The sequence below is a fragment of the Lissotriton helveticus genome, chromosome 11 (genome assembly GCF_964261635.1).
Source record: "Lissotriton helveticus chromosome 11, aLisHel1.1, whole genome shotgun sequence".
NCBI classification, from domain to species: domain Eukaryota; kingdom Metazoa; phylum Chordata; class Amphibia; order Caudata; family Salamandridae; genus Lissotriton; species Lissotriton helveticus.
The window spans coordinates 1,185,335,833-1,185,356,699 of NC_136072.1; the positions used below are offsets into that span (position 1 = coordinate 1,185,335,833).

Here is a 20,867-nt window from a genome sequence, read left to right on the forward strand (position 1 = left end):
GGTGCGATCATCCTGTCTCCATTGCATTAATGGTTGTGGGGTGGGGTTCTCCCTTTGTGTATTGTTTGCACCTTGATTGTATCTCCCTCTAGTATTATCATTAATACCCCCTTTAGAATTTTGGGCAATTTTCGGGGCCTCGTGAATCTGAATTATTTCTTGCTGAGAGTGACTAACACAGTTGTTATTTTGCGCTCTCTTTGAATTTGCCTTATCATTTATGACTTCCTCGGTTAATTGGGGTGGGTCGGAGGGAGTTTTTACGAGTGTGTGCTCTAGTGCCTTGGATTGTTTGGAGAGCTCACACATTATTTTGTCCACTTTACTTATTATAGGCTTTAGTTGTGCCGCAATGAAGGATTCTAGCTGTTTTTTCAGATCTGTGACTACTATGTCGATCCACCCTGGTGGTGTGGGTTCTTCTTGGGAGTTATTTACTACTATTGTATGCTCTTGTGTACGTGTTGGGGAATTGACTCTTGCTAGTCCTTTCCTCTGTCTGTGGTGTCCATTATTCCTCCCCAGTCGCTTCCTTTTTTCCCGGAGGGTCGTATCATTGAACTCTGAGGTTTCTGAGCCTGAGGATTGTGCACAAGGGACGTCCTCTATGTCATTGATTGTTTGGGATACACTACCCTGGAAATTTGGGCTATCTACTAATGAGACGTCTCTGGAGGGTGTTTGAGTGATAGCGTTAAGGTTGGGCGAGGAGGATAAACTCCGTTCCATGCGTTCAATTTCACCTGTCACTTTCTTTAGCATTAGGTCAATTGCTGTAGGTTTGTTCCCCTTTGCAAGAGCACCCTCCTTTTTTCCCCCCGTGTAGGTTTAGGGGTATATCTTTTGGTTGATTTATTCCCGGCCGAGCGAGTATTGGGATGGGTAGACATAGTTCCCTTGAAGAATCCTACCTTATTACAACAACTCTGTGCTGTGTGGGTGTCTGCCACTCCTCTTACGTGAGGTCAAAGGGTTTGGCTATTGGCTTTCAGAGGTACGCCTCCCGGCGGAAGCGGAAGCCCAGCTGACAGGCGGCGTCCCCGCTGGACAGGGGACGCTGGGGGTTGTAGTTTTCTCCTGCCCTGCCCCTCTCGGCGGCCGCGTGTGGTCAGCGGCGGCGGGGGCTAGCAGGGATGACCGGCAACAGCAAGGAGCAAGGACGGCAAGGTGTTATCCCCAAACACAGGTCGCAGTGGTTCCCGCTCTGCACAGGGAAGGGTTCGCTGAAGTACGCCTCCCGGCGGAAGCGGAAGCCCAGCTGACAGGCGGCGTCCCCGCTGGACAGGGGACGCTGGGGGTTGTAGTTTTCTCCTGCCCTGCCCCTCTCGGCGGCCGCGTGTGGTCAGCGGCGGCGGGGGCTAGCAGGGATGACCGGCAACAGCAAGGAGCAAGGACGGCAAGGTGTTATCCCCAAACACAGGTCGCAGTGGTTCCCGCTCTACACAGGGAAGGGTTCGCTGAAGTATGCCTCCCGGCGGAAGCGGAAGCCCAGCTGACAGGCGGCGTCCCCGCTGGACAGGGGACGCTGGGGGTTGTAGTTTTCTCCTGCCCTGCCCCTCTCGGCGGCCGCGTGTGGTCAGCGGCGGCGGGGGCTAGCAGGGATGACCGGCAACAGCAAGGAGCAAGGACGGCAAGGTGTTATCCCCAAACACAGGTCGCAGTGGTTCCCGCTCTGCACAGGGAAGGGTTCGCTGAAGTACGCCTCCCGGCGGAAGCGGAAGCCCAGCTGACAGGCGGCGTCCCCGCTGGACAGGGGACGCTGGGGGTTGTAGTTTTCTCCTGCCCTGCCCCTCTCGGCGGCCGCGTGTGGTCAGCGGCGGCGGGGGCTAGCAGGGATGACCGGCAACAGCAAGGAGCAAGGACGGCAAGGTGTTATCCCCAAACACAGGTCGCAGTGGTTCCCGCTCTGCACAGGGAAGGGTTCGCTGAAGTACGCCTCCCGGCGGAAGCCCAGCTGACAGGCGGCGTCCCCGCTGGACAGGGGACGCTGGGGGTTGTAGTTTTCTCCTGCCCTGCCCCTCTCGGCGGCCGCGTGTGGTCAGCGGCGGCGGGGGCTAGCAGGGATGACCGGCAACAGCAAGGAGCAAGGACGGCAAGGTGTTATCCCCAAACACAGGTCGCAGTGGTTCCCGCTCTGCACAGGGAAGGGTTCGCTGAAGTACGCCTCCTGGCGGAAGCGGAAGCCCAGCAGACAGGCGGCGTCCCCGCTGGACAGGGGACGCTGGGGGTTGTAGTTTTCTCCTGCCCTGCCCCTCTCGGCGGCGGCGTGTGGTCAGCGGCGGCGGGGGCTAGCAGGGATGACCGGCAACAGCAAGGAGCAAGGACGGCAAGGTGTTATCCCCAAACACAGGTCGCAGTGGTTCCCACTCTGCACAGGGAAGGGTTCGCTGAAGTACGCCTCCCGGCGGAAGCGGAAGCCCAGCTGACAGGCGGCGTCCCCGCTGGACAGGGGACGCTGGGGGTTGTAGTTTTCTCCTGCCCTGCCCCTCTCGGCGGCCGCGTGTGGTCAGCGGCGGCGGGGGCTAGCAGGGATGACCGGCAACAGCAAGGAGCAAGGACGGCAAGGTGTTATCCCCAAACACAGGTCGCAGTGGTGTCATATAATGGGTAGGCTTACGCAGTGGGACTAGCATGTTTGCCATGATTTTTAGACAAATTCTGAGATGGCTTCTTGGGAGGAAAACCCAATCAATAAAACAACCAGTCATCACAACTCTAAACTCAGATGCAAATACAAGACTGCTCCCATGGTAACCCACTTATTAGACAACAACAGAGGGAGAACTGGCAGCTGGGCGCAGGTGTGACAACGTAAGGATGCACAAAAATGAAAACAATGAGAACATCCGGAAAAGGGAGGGTGGCAGAGGGTGCCGGTGGTATAGCGAATGCGCCAGTCGAGAGTGTTGAAAGTCGGGGCAAAGTCACAGAGGGAACGGCGGCTGGCAGGGTGGAATGACAGGTTGCAGGATGGTTCCGGCAGGGTAAAGGAAGGTCATATGTCCAGGAAGGGTGGCACAAGTAAGCGTCGGACATATAGTGGGAAGGCAGGGTGGCACAAGTAAGAGACATCTGCATATAATGGGAAGGAAGGGTGGCACAAGTAAGAGACATCTGCATATAATGGGAAGGAAGGGTGAATGGGAAGGAAGGGTGGCATAAGTAAGAGACAGGGGCATATACTGGAATGAAGAGTGGCACAAGGAAGAGACGGGCATATACTGGAATGAGGAATGGCACAAGGCAGAGACGGGCATACAGTGGGAATGAAGGGAGGCACAAGTAAGAGACAGGGGCATATACTGGAATGAGGGGTGGCACAAGGCAGAGACGGGCATACAGTGGGAATGAAGGGAGGCACAAGTAAGAGACAGGGGCATATACTGGAATGAAGGGGGCACAAGGAAGAGACACGGGCAATAGAGGGAATGAAGGGTGGCACAAGAGAGGTGCATATAGTGGGAATGAAGGGTAGCACAAGGAAGAGATGGGCATATAGTGGGAATAAAAGGAAGCACAAGGAAGAGACAGGGGCATATAGTGGTAATGAAGGCTGGCACAAGCACTATGGGGTGGCGGTACTACAAGGAGGGTGTTAAGGAGAGAACATAAATGGCACAGACTGGTAGGGGAGTGGTGGTAGAGGAGCGAAGGTGGCAGTTTGAGCAGAGTGAAATGGGCACGAGAGGTGGTATAGACCAGCAGAAGGATGTTACAGGAGCTGGCCATGTACAGGAAGTGAAGTGTGGGGGTGGCGGTATAGGCAGGAAGGTGGACAGTACCGAGAGATGATAGAGGCAGATGGACACAGAAGCAGAGTGATTTGGCACAGGAGGGCTGCATAGACAAGAGTGAGGTAGGTACAAGGAGCAGGACCGCAGAGGCGTTCGACAGATAGGAGGACACGAAGCAATGCGGTCTGTGGGGATCGGACAGGCTGGAGGGGGCAGTGATCCTGGAACAAAAGCGAAGGGGAAGGTGCAGATCAGAGTGTCAGGAAGTGAGAAAAGTGGGAGAGGCCAGATGGAGAGTAAGGGACAGAGCAGGTTGGTGCAAGGTGGCGGGTAGCAAGATCCTACAGACAGGTAGGAGAGTGCTATACTTGTAACAGTGCAGTCAGGAGATGGTGCAGAGACTAGGGCGGCATTAAGAGCACAAGTGGCACCAGCAGCAGGGGGTATAGAGGTATGGGGCTACAGTACTGAAAGGGAAGGGGTGGCACAGGCAGTAGAAGAGGTCCAACTAGGGCAGCTGAGGGCCCTTGAAAATAAATGCCACCAGATAAAAGAGAGCTGTTGGGGGCGGGGGGTACAGGGGGTTGGAGGCATGTGGAGGGTAAGAGTACAGACAGCGGGGCAGAGAGGGGGACTGGCCCGCAGAGGGGAGGGGTACAGACAGGAGGATGCTAATGTACAGGCAGGATGGTGGACAGAGGAAGAAGAGGGATGATGGGCAGGAGAGATACAGCATAATAAAAAGGAGGACTGCCAACTCTGCAGAGGAGGAGACAGGAGAGGGTGACAACATCTGCGGGTTGAGGGGGACAGACAACGGGTCAGCTAGAGATGGGTCAGGTGAGAAGGGCATGAAGGGTACAGTGAGGACGGGAACGAAGTAAGAAGAGGGGTGAGAGGCATTGGGCACCCAAACACTCACCATGTAGGCGGCGCCGCCCTCCCCGCTATGGGTCTCGGACTCTTGGTCTCTGGGATGGAGAAGTACATGTCCCCTGTTTGCGCACCCTGCTCCTCTCCAGGCACGGCATGCGCATCCTCTCCAGGCACGGCACGCGCACCCTCGGTCTCCGGGATGGAGAAGTGCATGTCTCCTGTCTTGGGCGCCCTGCTCCTCTCCAGGCACGGCACACGTACCCTCTACTGGCACGGCACGCGCCGTCTCGTGCCTGCCCCTCCCACACCTTTCCTTTCCTGGAACGCGCTGCGGTGCCCTGGAGTAAACAACTTCTTACCACTAACTTTCAGTCACGCTTCACAAGGAAGGGGAGAGGGTCAATCATTACTCTCCACCACCCCAAACCCCCTATACATCACATTTAAACACAATGAGGGGTTGGAAGAAACAACAGAACCTTCGCGACGTCTGAATGAGCGGGCTCGAGAGGTGACGGTCTTTCCCGACGGAACAGTTGTGTTCTTTGGGAGACCCCCCGCCCGACGCCAGTACAAGCCTTATAACAAAATAGACTCGTAATATTGTTCCATACTGGTGGAAGTCCCTCCATGTGGACTGCCTCTAAATAGGCCTAATTGAGGTAAGAGGTGGGATTGGACTGGGACAGGTTGACTGTCCTGACGAAGACCGCAGTGACCCACTAAATAGCGGGCGCATCAAGACGGTCGAAACATGTTGACCACCGCAGTTTAAAGGAGGACTGTTTTAGGATCTTAATTTCCTGCCTAAACACTGTCCATCCTTCACCTATATAAGGGGGAGATCAGATGGAAAGTAATAATGCTAAGTGATGGAAGAAGGATCGCTGTTTCCAATGCTTGTAACGCCTACGCGCGTTTCGGTGGAAAGGCCAGGTCAGGCCACACCTTCGAAGAGGTACCGTGGGGTGGGGGACAGCACTATTGATCAATGGGATTTACTCAGGGTTAAAAGAGGTTTTTTAACCCTGAGTAAATCCCATTGATCAATCCTTGATGAAGCACCCTAGGGGACCAACAGTGTTCGACACCCTATATATAAAAAATAGTACTATATAGAACTTGAGTTAGGACATAATGCCCAACAAGTAAGATAACTGAATGCTGTTCGAAATTTGTGTTTTTTGTATTATAGTGCTGTCCCCCACCCCACGGTACCTCTTCACCCTGACGAAGGTGTGGCCTGACCTGGCCTTTCCACCGAAACGCGCGTAGGCGTTACAAGCATTGGAGACAGCGATCCTTCTTCCATCACTTAGGATTATTACTTTCCATCTGATCTCCCCCTTTTTGTCGAAAGAAGCTATTTCTTCTCTGTCTTCTTTTCGGGCTGTCTATGTACCTTGGTGTCATTGTATTTATATGTGTGCAAGACAAGTATGAATGATGATAAATGAATGGAATGTGACTGAGAGTTTATGAGGAATGTGTGGATTATGGGTGGGACCTTATTGAAGTAAATCATGACGCAGAATCAGAAAGACAATTGTATATGAAATAAGTTATATCTAATTGTTTTGAAAAAAGAAGAAATTATATGTACATGTTTTAAAATTTATACCTAAGAAAAAGATAAAAATGAATAAATAAAAGTAAATAAATATAACAACTATGTTGTGATTTTCTACTGGGTTGTGAACACTGGTCTACTAGGGTGTATATATATATATTAAGGACCCTTAACAGGGCCATTTGAAAAACGGCAGGGTTTTCTTCGTGTTTGCTGCTGTTCTAACCCCCTTTTTTCCTGCCTTATCCTAGTGTCCCACGGGGAACCCCCTTCTATTTTGTAGTCATTTTTGTGTTTGTACTTTTGTGTTCTGTGATGTATGCTTAGCGTTCCCCCTCCCTATGCTCTGCCCCCTGCGTGGCTACGCGGGGGCGTATTGTAAGCAGACCCGATGATGAAGCATGTCACACACATTTGTGTGTGTGTGAGGGCAGTTTTTTCACTAACTTTCAATCGCCATTTTGGATTGGGAAAGGGATCCTCAAGACAGAAGTGGCACGATCTCAGTGAATATTAACTACACTAGAGATAGTGTTTGCAGCAAAGAAGCGAGTCACAATCATACAATTGGTAATCTTGCAGGCACATTGTGCCTATCAGATAAACATTTTTGTGTTGTATTCTGACATTATGGCTGCATTATGTATTATTAACCAAAGTGGAGAACAGCTTTGAAAAAACTATATTTGTGCGGCCTCACAGTTCCTCAGAGAGAGAAAAAAAACGATGCCACGCCCCCCAACGGGAGGGAGGGGTTACTGGAGAAGGCAGTAGGAGAACTTCATTAAGGAAAATAGTGCTCACAGTCTAAAACAAGCCCAATCCTCCTTTAAACAAAGCCCAAAACCAACTAACATCCTACTAAAAAGAGCCCGAATGACGGTTGACATCGGAAATTGGTAAAAGCCTAAAAAATATAACCAACGAAGAAGGAGGCATGGCGAAAGACGTACCCCCCGCTACAACTGTGTAATTAGGAGGAGGAGGGAGGGAAGAACACTATATTGAAATGTAATCAGCTGGTGCCGAAACTACACACAGGCAAACAGAAACAGAGCAGGAAACCAAGAAAAAAAAGTAGTACCCCAGAGAACAGACAAAGAACTGTAGTGTGATGAGACAGTACTTAGTCCCTGCTGCATGGGAGGAACGGAAGAGAGAAAGGAAGGACAAAGAGGCAGGACTGACCACTGGCAAGGAAGGATTTTTTGAAGGACACTCAAACAAATCAAAAGCTGGGGGATGGCTTTAACCCAACATAAGAAATGACAATAGGTCTCGAATGCTCGACCTAAAAAGGGTACTAAAGTATGAGAGTCTAACAAACACTTAGGATCCAATGGAATTACAAGACCACAAGTAAAAAGGGCACTAAAGAATGAGTGTGAGAGCCCAACAAACATTTGTGATCCCAAGAGAAATACACATTCTTAAAACCAACTGTTGTGGTGTGAGGTTGGTTACTGGCATGGTTAGACACACAGGCAAATATGCTCTTTACCTATTTTGTGCTGGGCAAAAACATATTTCTTCCTTGGCATACTAGCCTGGACCTTCAGTGCATCTATAGGAGGTGGACGAACTAATGCAAAGTTTGGGTTGGAAAACATCTCAGCTCCACTATATTTTATGTGCATTTGTGCAAAAGAGGCGTTTGTTGTACTGATGTCTGCACAGACATGAACTATATTTACTCACATCTGTACATAAGGGAGTTGATGTTTTATTTACTTCAATATATGAGGAGGGGGCATTATATTCCCATTCTTACATAAGGTGTGGGTGTTTCCCTCACATCCGTGCATAAACTAGCTACAATGTAGCCTACATTTGCACGTTAATGGTGTGTTTTACTCCTCTAGTACAAAATTGAGTCAATGTTTTACCTACACCAGTACATAACGGATGTGTATTTTAGTTAATCTGTACACAAAGGACCTTTGTATTACTTGTGTTTGCATATTCATGACGTGTGTTTTACTCACATCTGTATAAATGGAGAGGATATTCAACTTTTGTGTCTGCTGTTTTATGGAGAGAGATGGCAGCACATTCTGGAATGTTGGATTTTGGTCTGAACATCTGGGACCAGATGCTTTGCTTACTTTAGTGGTTTAGGAAAGAGCTTTGGGATGCAAACAAGAGCTAATGTAGATATACCCAGTGCATGAATGGTTGTAAAACATATTTGGCAGCATTAATAATGCCTATTTGGCTGTGACTGTCCAAATCGATTGACTCAGTATTCTTCTTCAACAGATTTACGGTGATAAAGATTCGGACGGATTCTACCGAGGCGAGACATGCGGCAGAGTTGGGTTCATACCTTGTAACATGGTCTCTGAGATACAAGTCGAAGATGACATGGTGGACCAGCTCTTGAAACAAGGCTTCCTCCCACTCAACACCCCCATACAAAAAATAGGTAAGGATGCTTGCGACCTGAGGGTTCACACAATAATGGGAAAAAGTGAGTTAATCGGCCACAGCATAACTCTTGACACCAGAAATGAATCTGAGAAACACACACAGAAACAGGGAAGACAGGCACAAGAGGAATGAGGTGACCAATCCTTTTAAATATATGGCAGTGAACGGAGGAAATGGAAGGGTTGGGAGTGAGTGAGTGAGTGAGCTTGAAGAGAGCAAGGCAAGACATGCAGTAAACAGTCTGGGAAAAGCAGAATTGTTTATTAAATACCATTAAGTACTCACAAAAGAAAAAGGTCAGCTTCAGAGGAAGAAAAGGAAGTGTGGTGGTTACAAGCCCATGCTCGGAGGACGAGAGTGGAGGTAGTTCAATTTTACGAAAGCAGAAGGCAGGAGTAGGCCAACAGCAACAGGGCAGTCACTAGGAGATCAGGAGACATTAGTGGAATCACTAAAAAAGGTAGAATAGTGCATAGAATCAGTGCTGAGATGTTTAAGGTTGTTCCAGTTCCAACACACAGCAGCTCTGGTGTTTTATCATTTGCAGGAGTATGTTGTCCTGTCCTACACCCTTCAGAGAGTAGTGACACTGAGCACGGACAAGGCCTTCCTCAGCGATAGTATCAACCTGTGACTGACAGTCACTACTTAAGCTTCCAACTCTAGTATTGTATACAATTCAAGTGACTAGGTGTATAGCAGTGGACATCTCACTCAAGGCTCTGCAAGCATTGCCTCCAGCCCTCAGTGTTCGATCCAAAGCACTGCTTGTATAGCCTTCGACATCCCACTCAAGGCTCCGTAAACATTGCCTTCAGCCCTCAGTGTTCAATCCAAGGCACTGCTTGTATAGCCTTCGACATCCCACTCAAGACTCCGTGAACATTGCCTCCAGCCCTCAGTGTTCGATCCAAGGCACTGCTTGTATAGCCCTCGATATCCCACTCAAGGCTCTGTGAACATTGCCTCCAGCCCTCAGTGTTCGATCCAAGGCACTGCTTGTATAGCCTTCGACATCCCACTCAAGGCTCTGTAAACATTGCCTCCAGCCCTCAGTGTTCGATCCAAGGTACTGCTTGTACAGCCTTCCACATCCCACTCAAGGCTCTGTAAACATTGCCTCCAGCCCTCAGTGTTCGATCCAAGGCACTGCTTGTACAGCCTTCCACATCCCACTCAAGGCTCTGTAAACATTGCCTCCAGCCCTCAGTGTTTGATCCAAGGCACTGCTTGTACAGCCTTCCACATCCCACTCAAGGCTCTGTAAACATTGCCTCCAGCCCTCAGTGTTCGATCCAAAGCACTGCTTGTATAGCCTTCGACATCCCACTCAAGGCTCCGTAAACACTGCCTTCAGCCCTCAGTGTTCGATCCAAGGCACTGCTTGTATAGCCTTCGACATCCCACTCAAGGCTCCGTAAACATTGCCTCCAGCCCTCAGTGTTCGATCCAAGGCACTGCTTGTATAGCCCTCGACATCCCACTCAAGGCTCCGTGAACATTGCCTCCAGCCCTCAGTGTTCGGTCCAAGGCACTGCTTGTATAGCCTTCGACATCCCACTCAAGGCTCTGTACACATTGCCTCCAGCCCTCAGTGTTCGATCCAAGGCACTGCTTGTACAGCCTTCCACCTCCCACTCAAGGCTCTGTAAACATTGCCTCCAGCCCCCAGTGTTCGATCCAAGGCACTGCTTGTACAGCCTTCCACATCCCACTCAAGGCTCTGTAAACATTGCCTCCAGCCCTCTGTGTTCAATCCAAGGCACTGCTTGTACAACCTTCGACATCCCACTCAAGGCTTTGTAAACATTGCCTACAGCACTCAGTGTTCGATCCAAGGCACTGCTTGTATAGCCCTTGACATCCCACTCAAGGCTCCGTGAACATTGCCTCCAGCCTACAGTGTTCGACCCAAGGCACTGCTTGTATAGCCCTCGACATCCCACTCAAGGCTCCGTAAACATTGCCTCCAGCCCTCAGTGTTCGATCCAAGGCACTGCTTGTATAGCCCTCGACATCCCACTCAAGGCTTTGTAAACATTGCCTCCAGCCCTCAGTGTTCGATCCAAGGCACTGCTTGTATAGACTTCGACATCCCACTCAAGGCTCTGTAAACATTGCCTCCAACCTCAGTGTTCGATCCAAGGCACTGCTTGTATAGCCTTCGACATCCCACTCAAGGCTCTGTAAACATTGCCTCCAGCCCTCAGTGTTCGATCCAAGGCACTGCTTGTATAGCCTTCGAAATCCCACTCAAGGCTCTGTAAACATTGCCTCCAGCCCTCAGTGTTCGATCCAAGGCACTGCTTGTACAGCCTTCGACATCCCACTCAAGGCTCTGTAAACATTGCCTCCAGCCCTCAGTGTTCGATCCAAGGCACTGCTTGTACAGCCTTCCACATCCCACTCAAGGCTCTGTAAACATTGCCTCCAGCCCTCAGTGTTCGATCCAAGGCACTGCTTGTACAGCCTTCCACATCCCACTCAAGGCTCTGTGAACATTGCCTCCAGCCATCAGTGTTCGATCCAAGGCACTGCTTCTACAGCCTTCGACATCCCACTCAAGGCTCTGTAAACATTGCCTCCAGCCCTCAGTGTTCGATCCAAGGTACTGCTTGTATAGCCCTCGACATCCCACTCAAGGCTCTGTGAACATTGCCTCCAGCCCTCAGTGTTCGATCCAAGGCACTGCTTGTATAGCCTTCGACATCTCACTCAAGGCTCTGTAAACATTGCCTCTAGCCCTCAGTGTTCGGTCCAAGGCACTGCTTGTATAGCCTTCGACAACCCACTTAAGGCTCCGTAAACATTGCCTGTAGCCCTCAGTGTTCAATAAAAGGCCCTGCTGGTATAGCCTTCGACATCCCACTCAAGGCTCTGTAAACATTGCCTCCAGCCATCAGTGTTCGATCTAAGGCACTGCTTGTATAGCCTTCGACATCCCACTCAAGGCTCTGTAAACATTGCCTCCAGCCCTCAGTGTTCGATCCAAGGCACTGCTTGTATAGCCTTCGACATCCCACTCAAGGCTCTGTAAACATTGCCTCCAGCCCTCAGTGTTCGATCTAAGGCACTGCTTGTATAGACTTCGACATCCCACTCAAGGCTCTGTAAACATTGCCTCCAGCCCTCAGTGTTCGATCCAAGGCACTGCTTGTAAAACTTTCGACATCCCACTCAAGGCTATGCAAACATTGCCTCCAGCCCTCAGTGTTCGATCCAAGGCACTGCTTGTAAAACCTTCGACATCCCACTCAAGGCTATGCAAACATTGCCTCCAGCCCTCAGTGTTCGATCCAAGGCACTGCTTGTATAGCCTTCGACATCCCACTCAAGGCTCTGTGAACATTGCCTCCAGCCCTCAGTGTTCGATCCAAGGCACTGCTTGTATAGCCTTCGACATCTCACTCAAGGCTCTGTAAACATTGCCTCTAGCCCTCAGTGTTCGGTCCAAGGCACTGCTTGTATAGCCTTCGACAACCCACTCAAGGCTCTGTAAACATTGCCTGTAGCCCTCAGTGTTCAATAAAAGGCACTGCTTGTATAGCCTTCGACATCCCACTCAAGGCTCTGTAAACATTGCCTCCAGGCCTCAGTGTTTGATCCAAGGCACTGCTTGTACAGCCTTCGACATCCCACTCAAGGCTCTGTAAACATTGCCTCCAGCCCTCAGTGTTCAATCCAAGGCACTGCTTGTAAAACTTTCGACATCCCACTCAAGGCTATGCAAACATTGCCTACAGTGTTCGATCCAAGGCACTGCTTGACTAGCCTTGGAAATCTCACTCAGGGCTGTGCAAGAATTGCCTCCAGCCCTTGGCGTTAGATCACAGGCACTGCTGGACTAGCCTTTGATAGCTCGCCTCAGTGGTAGAGCATAGTCAATGCTTGTCTAGCCCCCCAATACACCACTTGAGGATATGCAAGCAATGTGTCCAACTTTCAGTCCTGGAACGTAGACACTACTTGTTAGATTTTAAATATCCCACAAATGTCTTTTCAAGCTTTGCCTCACGACCTCACCTCCAGACTTCAAACACAGCGTGTCTACCCCTCGCCATCCTACACATGGCTATGGAATCACCACTTCCAATCTGCTGTTGAAGCCCCTATAAACTGCACTCCGTAGCTAGATCCAAGTAACACTTTACTAGTCCTGGTTGTCCCACTACTGAGACTCCACTTATTGTGTCTTACGCTCAGTGCTAGATCTCAGGACATCATTGATCAGTCTTAGAGTTTTCACCCATCTGTAAATGTTGCCTCAAACCCTCAGTTCTAGACCAAGGTACTGCCTTACTAGCCTTGCATACTTGACTTGAAGATGTGTAAGCATTGCCCCCAGCCCTCAGTTATAGACTTTGGCACGTCCTTACTAGCCTTGCATACCCTGCTTGAAGATGTGCAAGCATTGCCTCCAGCCCTCAGTTCTAGACCAAGGCACTGCCTTACTAGCCTTGCATACCCTACTTGAAGATGTCCAAGCATTGCCTCCAGCCCTCAGTTCTAGACCATGGTACTTCCTTACTAACCTTGCATACCCTACTTGAAGATGTGCAAGCATTGCCTCCAGCCCTCATTTCTAGACCATGGTACTTCCTTTCTAGCCTTGCATACCCTACTTAAAGATGTGCAAGCATTGCCTCCAGCCCTCAGTTCTAGACCATGGTACATCCTTACTAGCCTTGCATACCCTACTTGAAGATGTCCAAGCATTGCCTCCAGCCCTCAGTTCTAGACCATGGTACGTCCTTACTAGCCTTGCATTCCCTACTTGAAGATGTGCAAGCATTGCCTCCAGCCCTCAGTTCTAGACCATGGCATGTCCTTACTAGCCTTGCATACCCTGCTTGAAGATGTGCAAGCATTGCCTCCAGCCCTCAGTTCTAGACCATGGTACTTCCTTACTAACCTTGCATACCCTACTTGAAGATGTGCAAGCATCGCCTCCAGTCCTCAGTTCTAGACCATGGTACTTCCTTACTAACCTTGCATACCCTACTTAAAGATGTGCAGGCATTTCCTCCAGCCCTCAGTTCTAGACCATGGTACTTCCTTACTAGCCTTGCATACCCTACTTAAAGATGTGCAAGCATTGCCTCCAGCCCTCAGTTCTAGACCATGGTACTTCCTTACTAACCTTGCATACCCTACTTGAAGATGTGCAAGCATTGCCTCCAGCCCTCATTTCTAGACCATGGTACTTCCTTACTAGCCTTGCATACCCTGCTTGAAGATGTGCAAGCATTGCCTCCAGCCCTCAGTTCTAGACCAAGGCACTGCCTTACTAGCCTTGCATACCCTACTTGAAGATGTGCAAGCATTGCCTCCAGCCCTCATTTCTAGACCATGGTACTTCCTTACTAGCCTTGCATACCCTGCTTGAAGATGTGCAAGCATTGCCTCCAGCCCTCAGTTCTAGACCAAGGCACTGCCTTACTAGCCTTGCATACCCTACTTGAAGATGTCCAAGCATTGCCTCCAGCCCTCAGTTCTAGACCATGGTACTTCCTTACTAACCTTGCATACCCTACTTGAAGATGAGCAAGCATTGCCTCCAGCCCTCATTTCTAGACCATGGTACTTCCTTACTAGCCTTGCATGCCCTACTTAGAGATGTGCAAGCATTGCCTCCAGCCCTCAGTTCTAGACCATGGTACTTCCTTATTAGCCTTGCATACCCTACTTGAAGATGTCCAAGCATTGCCTCCTACCCTCAGTTCTAGACCATGGTACTTCCTTACTAGCCTTGCATACCCTACTTAAAGGTGTGCAGGCATTTCCTCCAGCCCTCAGTTCTAGACCATGGTACTTCCTTACTAGCCTTGCATACCCTACTTGAAGATGTGCAAGCATTGCCTCCAGCCCTCATTTCTAGACCATGGTACTTCCTTACTAGCCTTGCATACCCTACTTAAAGATGTGCAAGCATTGCCTCCAGCCCTCAGTTCTAGACCATGGTACTTCCTTACTAACCTTGCATACCCTACTTAAAGATGTGCAAGCATTGCCTCCAGCCCTCAGTTCTAGACCATGGTACTTCCTTACTAGCCTTGCATACCCTACTTAAAGATGTGCAAGCATCGCCCCCAGCCCTCAGTTCTAGACCATGGTACTTCCTTACTAGCCTTGCATACCCTACTTGAAGATGTGCAAGCATCGCCTCCAGTCCTCAGTTCTAGACCATGGTACTTCCTTACTAACCTTACATACCCTACTTGAAGATGTCCAAGCATTGCCTCCAGCCCTCAGTTCTAGACCGTGGTACTTCCTTACTAGCCTTGCATACCCTACTTGAAGATGTGCAAGCATCGCCCCCAGCCCTCAGTTCTAGACCATTGTACTTCCTTACTAGCCTTGCATACCCTACTTGAAGATGTCCAAGCATTGCCCCCAGCCCTCAGTTCTAGACCATTGTACTTCCTTACTAGCCTTGAATAACCTACTTGAAGATGTCCAAGCATTGCCTCCAGCCCTCAGTTCTAGACCATTGTACTTCCTTACTAGCCTCGAATAACCTACTTGAAGATGTCCAAGCATTGCCTCCAGCCCTCAGTTCTAGACCGTGGTACTTCCTTACTATCCTTGCATACCCTACTTGAAGATGTCCAAGCATTGCCCCAAGCTCTCAGTTCTAGACCATTGTACTTCCTTACTAGCCTTGAATAACCTACTTGAAGATGTGCAAGCATTGCCTCCAGCCCTCAGTTCTAGACCATGGTACTTCCTTACCAGCCTTGCATACCCTACTTTAAGACGTGCAGCCCTCAGTTCTAGCCCCCAGACATTTCTTGCCTGGCCACGGGTACCCCATCTTTATCTTTGTAAGCCTTACTTGGAGCCTCAATGCCACACATAAGCACTGCTTGACCAGCCTAAGCCTTTGAAAGAATACTCAGTCCTCTCCATGCATGGACCCCTGTTTTTAGGGCAGTCTTCACTGAAATCTATCCAACTGCCCAGCTGTTCCCATTCACACCTGCCCAGCTGATCTTATTCACACCTGCCCAGCTGATCTTATTCACACCTGCCCAGCTGATCTTATTCACACCTGCCCAGCTGATCTTATTCACACCTGCCCAGCTGATCCCATTCGCAGCTGCCGAGCAGCTTATCTCACTCATGACTTGGCAGCTCACAAAATCCTCAAGCCTACCCAGTAGGAATCCTGCTGCTGAAAACCATGAGCATTCCAGGTGCTTAGAGCTTCCACGTCATCTCATACTTACCTTTTCCACCTGTCCTTTTATAGGAGCACAGTTCTTTTATTTGGGATTTTAAAATATAGTGGTGTTATTCCCTTTTTAAAGCTATTAAATGCCTTTCAGCCGGGTTTCCAAGATGGCACAGAGTTGCTTCCGGTTCCATACACAGCACACAATCTGCAGACGCAACAACTGGCTTTGGAAACACTAGTGTCACTAGAGTTCCAGATTAACAATGTCCCTTAATGAAAGCCTTAAGAACCTTGTCTGCTTGAGATGTGACTCTGTTCTTGTGGCCGTCAAAGAGGTTAGAACACAGGTAGTTAGCTGGATTGGTTGAAGTGAAAATCAGGATGGCTTGTGAAATAATTTTATGTAAATGAATGGATGTGTGAGTTTGTTTTGCTTTATCTTTTGTCCTCACAACATCGCTGGGAGCGTTGTTGAATCTCTGACCAGCCTTTTCCTCTTCTTCACTTGTCTGCATCGCTTTCCTGAAGTCAACTGCGATCGCTTCCGAGACAGCCCCCGCTCTGCCCACCGCAGGTCTCGCAAGTCTAAGAGAGGTCTGTGCATGATTGCAACTCCTAGCACGCTATCACCCGCTGCAAGCGCTTGCGCTCAAGCCATTGCGTCTTTTATTGTTTTGCACAAGTACATCTCATCTGCTTGATTCATCTTTTCAGTCCTGTCCAGTCTGTTTCATGCTTTTTAAAAACTATGACAATTAAAATATTTCTTCTAGTTCATTACAGTTCATTTCTTGAGACCCACCCCTGGGAGAGCTTCTATGACATATTTCTGTATCTGTGTGTTTTTCCAATAAATCTACCTTCTTTTCCTCTCTAGAGACAGTCATTGGTAGTGTGTAGGATATGAGGGTGAACAGTTAGTAGTTCCCAGTGTGATGTCACATCAGTGAGACAAGCTTCCAGTGTGATGTCACATCCGTGAGACAAGCTCCCAGTGTGATGTCACATCAGTGAGACAAGCTACCAGTGTGATGTCACATCAATGAGACAAGCTTCCAGTGTTATGCCACTTACAAGAAGGACCAATCTCAGTGTCGTCACTACAGTAAGCGAGGACATGTCTCCATGTGATATCAGTGCAGTCGATTCAGTTCTTAGTACGGATGTCACCTAGGTACAGGCGTCCTCCCTCGCTGTACTGAGGGCAGTTCAGAGTTTGAGGTCACGGTGATGAAACTACAGGCAGATTGTCTCCCAGTGCAGTGGTACTGCAGTGAGAGTCACTCCAGAGTGAACACACTGTTGTGAAAGCAGCTTTCAGAACCCCTTTCCTCCAGTGAGTGCAGTTCCTACCTTTAGCCAGCTCTTGATCTGAGATCACAGCAGGGAAGGTAATTCCTATTGAGAGGTGGGAGTGATACTAATGTGACTTGCAGCCCTAAGGCAGCTCCTAATGTGATGTTACCACAGAAAGGGCAGCTCTGAATGTGACATCATTGCAAGCAAGGGCAGCTCACATTGATGCCTCAGGCTACCAGTGAAACCAAGTTCATGCAGCCACTCCCAACAAGAAAGTTATACAAAAATGGCCACTTTAAATGTATATCCATTACACCGCTTGGATATGCTTTGGTCGTATGCAGGAAGTTCGCTCATTGCACCACTGGCATTTCATGCCCCTCAACTCACTTCATTGCTCCACAGTTTTTTTTCTTTCTTCTGCCTACTTTTCTCCTCAAATGGTTCCCAGGGCCGTTTGAAAGAATAAGTTACCTTCCTTTAGGAGTGTTCTTTCAGATAGATACAGAAGCTCCCACCGATTCCTATAGTGAACTCCTTCTCGGCAGCAGAATGATCTGGACATTTTTTCTTCAGCAAGGTGGTGTCACTAAAATATGCGGAGAGCTGTTCGCATCAGCCATGGCATTGCCCAACTACACCGGCAACAACTTTGTGTACTATACAGTTAGCTGCATGCACTGGTAACATCTGTTCCATCTATTTTTCCACCTCTGGTAACATCTGGTTCGAGGCATGTGTGCTGTAGATACACATGCTTTGCATAAGTCTGCCATCTACGGTTGGGCTCGGATGATTACAAATTGTTTTTGTTCCAAGAAGTTTTCTTCGACTCACGAGGCTCTGCGACTCCTCCTCTTGGTAATTAATACTGCACATGGTCATTGACGCCATCTTCAGATTGTTTTTTTGCGTTTACCGGTTTGGATGTAGTGTCTTGCACTCCAGTTCGAGACTCCATCAGGTTCCCTTCGGTCCTTTAATGTCTTGATCGGTTTACTATTGAATCCCATACACTTTCCATAGCAGGTCTTCGGTTCGCATCCGAGGCCACATCACCTCGGTCTTCGGTCTTGGCACCGAAACAGAAACTCCTTATTTCTGAACATGCTATTCCTTCGCCGAAAACTAAGCATCCGCCACTAAAATTCTTTGTTTTCGGTCCGAAATCTCCTCCAGAGCCAATTCTCGAGCAATTTCATCAAAAGCTCGATCCGAAACAAAAATTATTCCATATTCATCCTGGAACTAAGAAAATAATGATATTGACCAGAAGGGGGGGGGTTAATTGACACAGGAATGTATGGTGCCTGCCATGTATGGTAATGTATAATGAAACATATGATTCAAACAGTGCAACAGGTGAGGGGAAAAACCCCTAAAACCTTCCGAACGGGACCGAAAGGTCCTGAATGAATGCAGTCCAATCCTGTGCACACATATTCGTCTAGTTTGAAAGTTCAATCCAAAGTTCGAAATCAGAGCCAGTAAAGTCTTCTTGCAAGAATTCTTATTCTTTATTCCAAAGAACACCACAGGTTCCAGTCAACACGTGTTTCATTGTTTGGATAATAACCCTCGACTTGTCTATCAAATTTGTAGCGGTGTGTATGGCACTTCGGTCAGAACGCTTCACCGGCAGTGGTGTTGGGATCAGCGTACTCGCTAGATCTCGTGGCATACTTGGGCCATCATCTTAAAAGGATAGCGCACTTCGCTTTAGATTAGGAAGATACACATCGCTTTTATCTACTGTGCCATACACAACGCTACAAATTTGATATTCAAAACAAGCAAATTTTGAAGATTGGCTTACCTCAATATTTGCACACACAATTCTTATTTGGAAAGACCTAGCCGGGTCGGAAGTATAACTGTGAACTAGGCATAGAACTGGCTTTTGTATAGCCATACAGGACTGAAGAAGTCGAGGCTTATTATCCCTGGACCCTGTGGTGTACTTTGGAATAAAGAACAGAGGGCCCGATTCACAGAACTAACTTAAGACAAAATCCTAAACTTACTACCATTTTGGTATTCACAGAAGGCTCTTACTCATTTTGGTATTCACAGAAGTTTGGAGTCCTAACTTTAGGACTCCTAAATGCCTTCTGTGAATACCGATAGTCTTAAAGTTAGGATTTTTCTCAGTTTAGGAGTCCTAAAGTTAGGAGTCCTAACTTTACTACTCCCACACTGAGAAAAATCCAAATTTGTAAGACTTTCGGTATTCACAGAAGGCATTTAGGAGTCCTAAAGTTAGGAGTCCTAACTTTACTACTCCTAAACTGAGAAAAATCCAATTTTTAAGACTTTCGGTATTCACAGAAGACATTTAGGAGTCCTAAAGTTAGGAGTCCTAACTTTACTACTCCTAAACTGAGAAAAATCATAACTTTAAGACTTTCGGTATTCACAGAAGGCATTTACTCATTTCGGTATTTACAGTAGTTAGGAGTCCTAACTTTACTACTCCTAAACTGAGAAAAATCCTAACTTTAAGACATTCGGTATTCACAGAATGCATTTAGGAGTCCTAAAGTTAGGAGTCCTAACTTTACTACTCCTAAACTGAGAAAAATCCAATTTTTAAGACTTTCGGTATTCACAGAAGACATTTAGGAGTCCTAAAGTTAGGAGTCCTAACTTTACTACTCCTAAACTGAGAAAAATCCTAACTTTAAGACTTTCGGTATTCACAGAAGGCATTTACTCATTTCGGTATTTACAGAAGTTAGGAGTCCTAACTTTACTACTCCTAAACTGAGAAAAATCCTAACTTTAAGACATTCGGTATTCACAGAATGCATTTAGGAGTCCTAAAGTTAGGACTCCTAACTTCTGCGAATACTGAAATGAGTACGTGCCTTCTGTGAATACCAAAATGGTAGTAAGTTTAGGATTTTGTCTTAAGTTAGCTCTGTGAATCGGGCCCAATAATTCTTGCAAAAAGACTTTACTGGCTCCGATTTCGAGCTTTGGATTGAACTTTCAAACTAGACAAATACGTGTGCACAGGATTGGACTGCATAAGAAAATAATGATATAACCACCAAAACAACAGACTTCTAAGAAGCAGTTGAGTTTTGAGGAGACATTGGACATTCCTGTTCAACCTGTAAAGAAGAAAAAAAGGATGCTGCAACTAGTCCATTTCACATTACCTTTCCCGCTTCACCTATACTACAAACACCTCCTCCACCACCTCACGCACCAAATTTGTCTGAAGCAGGTAACATATCCACTCAATCAATAGTAGAGGAAGATCAGGATATGCCAGATGATACACAACCAGGGGATCCTTGGGATGATTATGATATTTAGCCTCAAGCAGATCTGACCCTGACTTCTATCCCACTTGCCCATCACCACCTGATGCCTCTGCGTACCAGGACCTAATGGCAGCCACATTCCATCAGGTTCCTCTATGTAAAGAGTCAATAGAGGAGGATTTTCTGTTTGAGACTTTGTCTAATGCACAGAGAGGGGCACAATGCTTACCATTACTCAAAGGTATTACATGTCATTCAGATGACATTTTTAAAGACCCAGTCAAAGCGAGGATTATTACTCCACGTATTGACAAAAAGTACAAATCAGCACGGTCAGAGCCCATTTTTATTTAAAGTGAACTAACCGCGGACGATCTAGTCGTGTCAAATGCAAGGAAAAGGGCTAACTCCCTAAAAACCAGAGATGCACCACCTTCAGAAAGAATCCCAGCTCATAGATGCCTCTGGTAAAAATTGCGGCACAAGCAGCTAATCATTGGCGTCTAGCC

The 20,867-nt window shown here is 48.1% G+C and overlaps 1 protein-coding gene across 1 annotated transcript in view; it reads left to right on the plus strand.

Annotated features, from left to right (window-relative positions):
* Positions 1–20,867, plus strand: part of RIMBP2 (RIMS binding protein 2) — a 1,305,415-nt gene that overhangs the window by 1,133,157 nt on the left and 151,391 nt on the right. The window contains exons 22-23 of the mRNA XM_078668014.1: positions 8,440–8,605; positions 16,316–16,381. Coding sequence (XP_078524140.1) covers positions 8,440–8,605; positions 16,316–16,381 — 232 coding nt within the window. The remainder of the gene's footprint in view (positions 1–8,439; positions 8,606–16,315; positions 16,382–20,867) is intronic.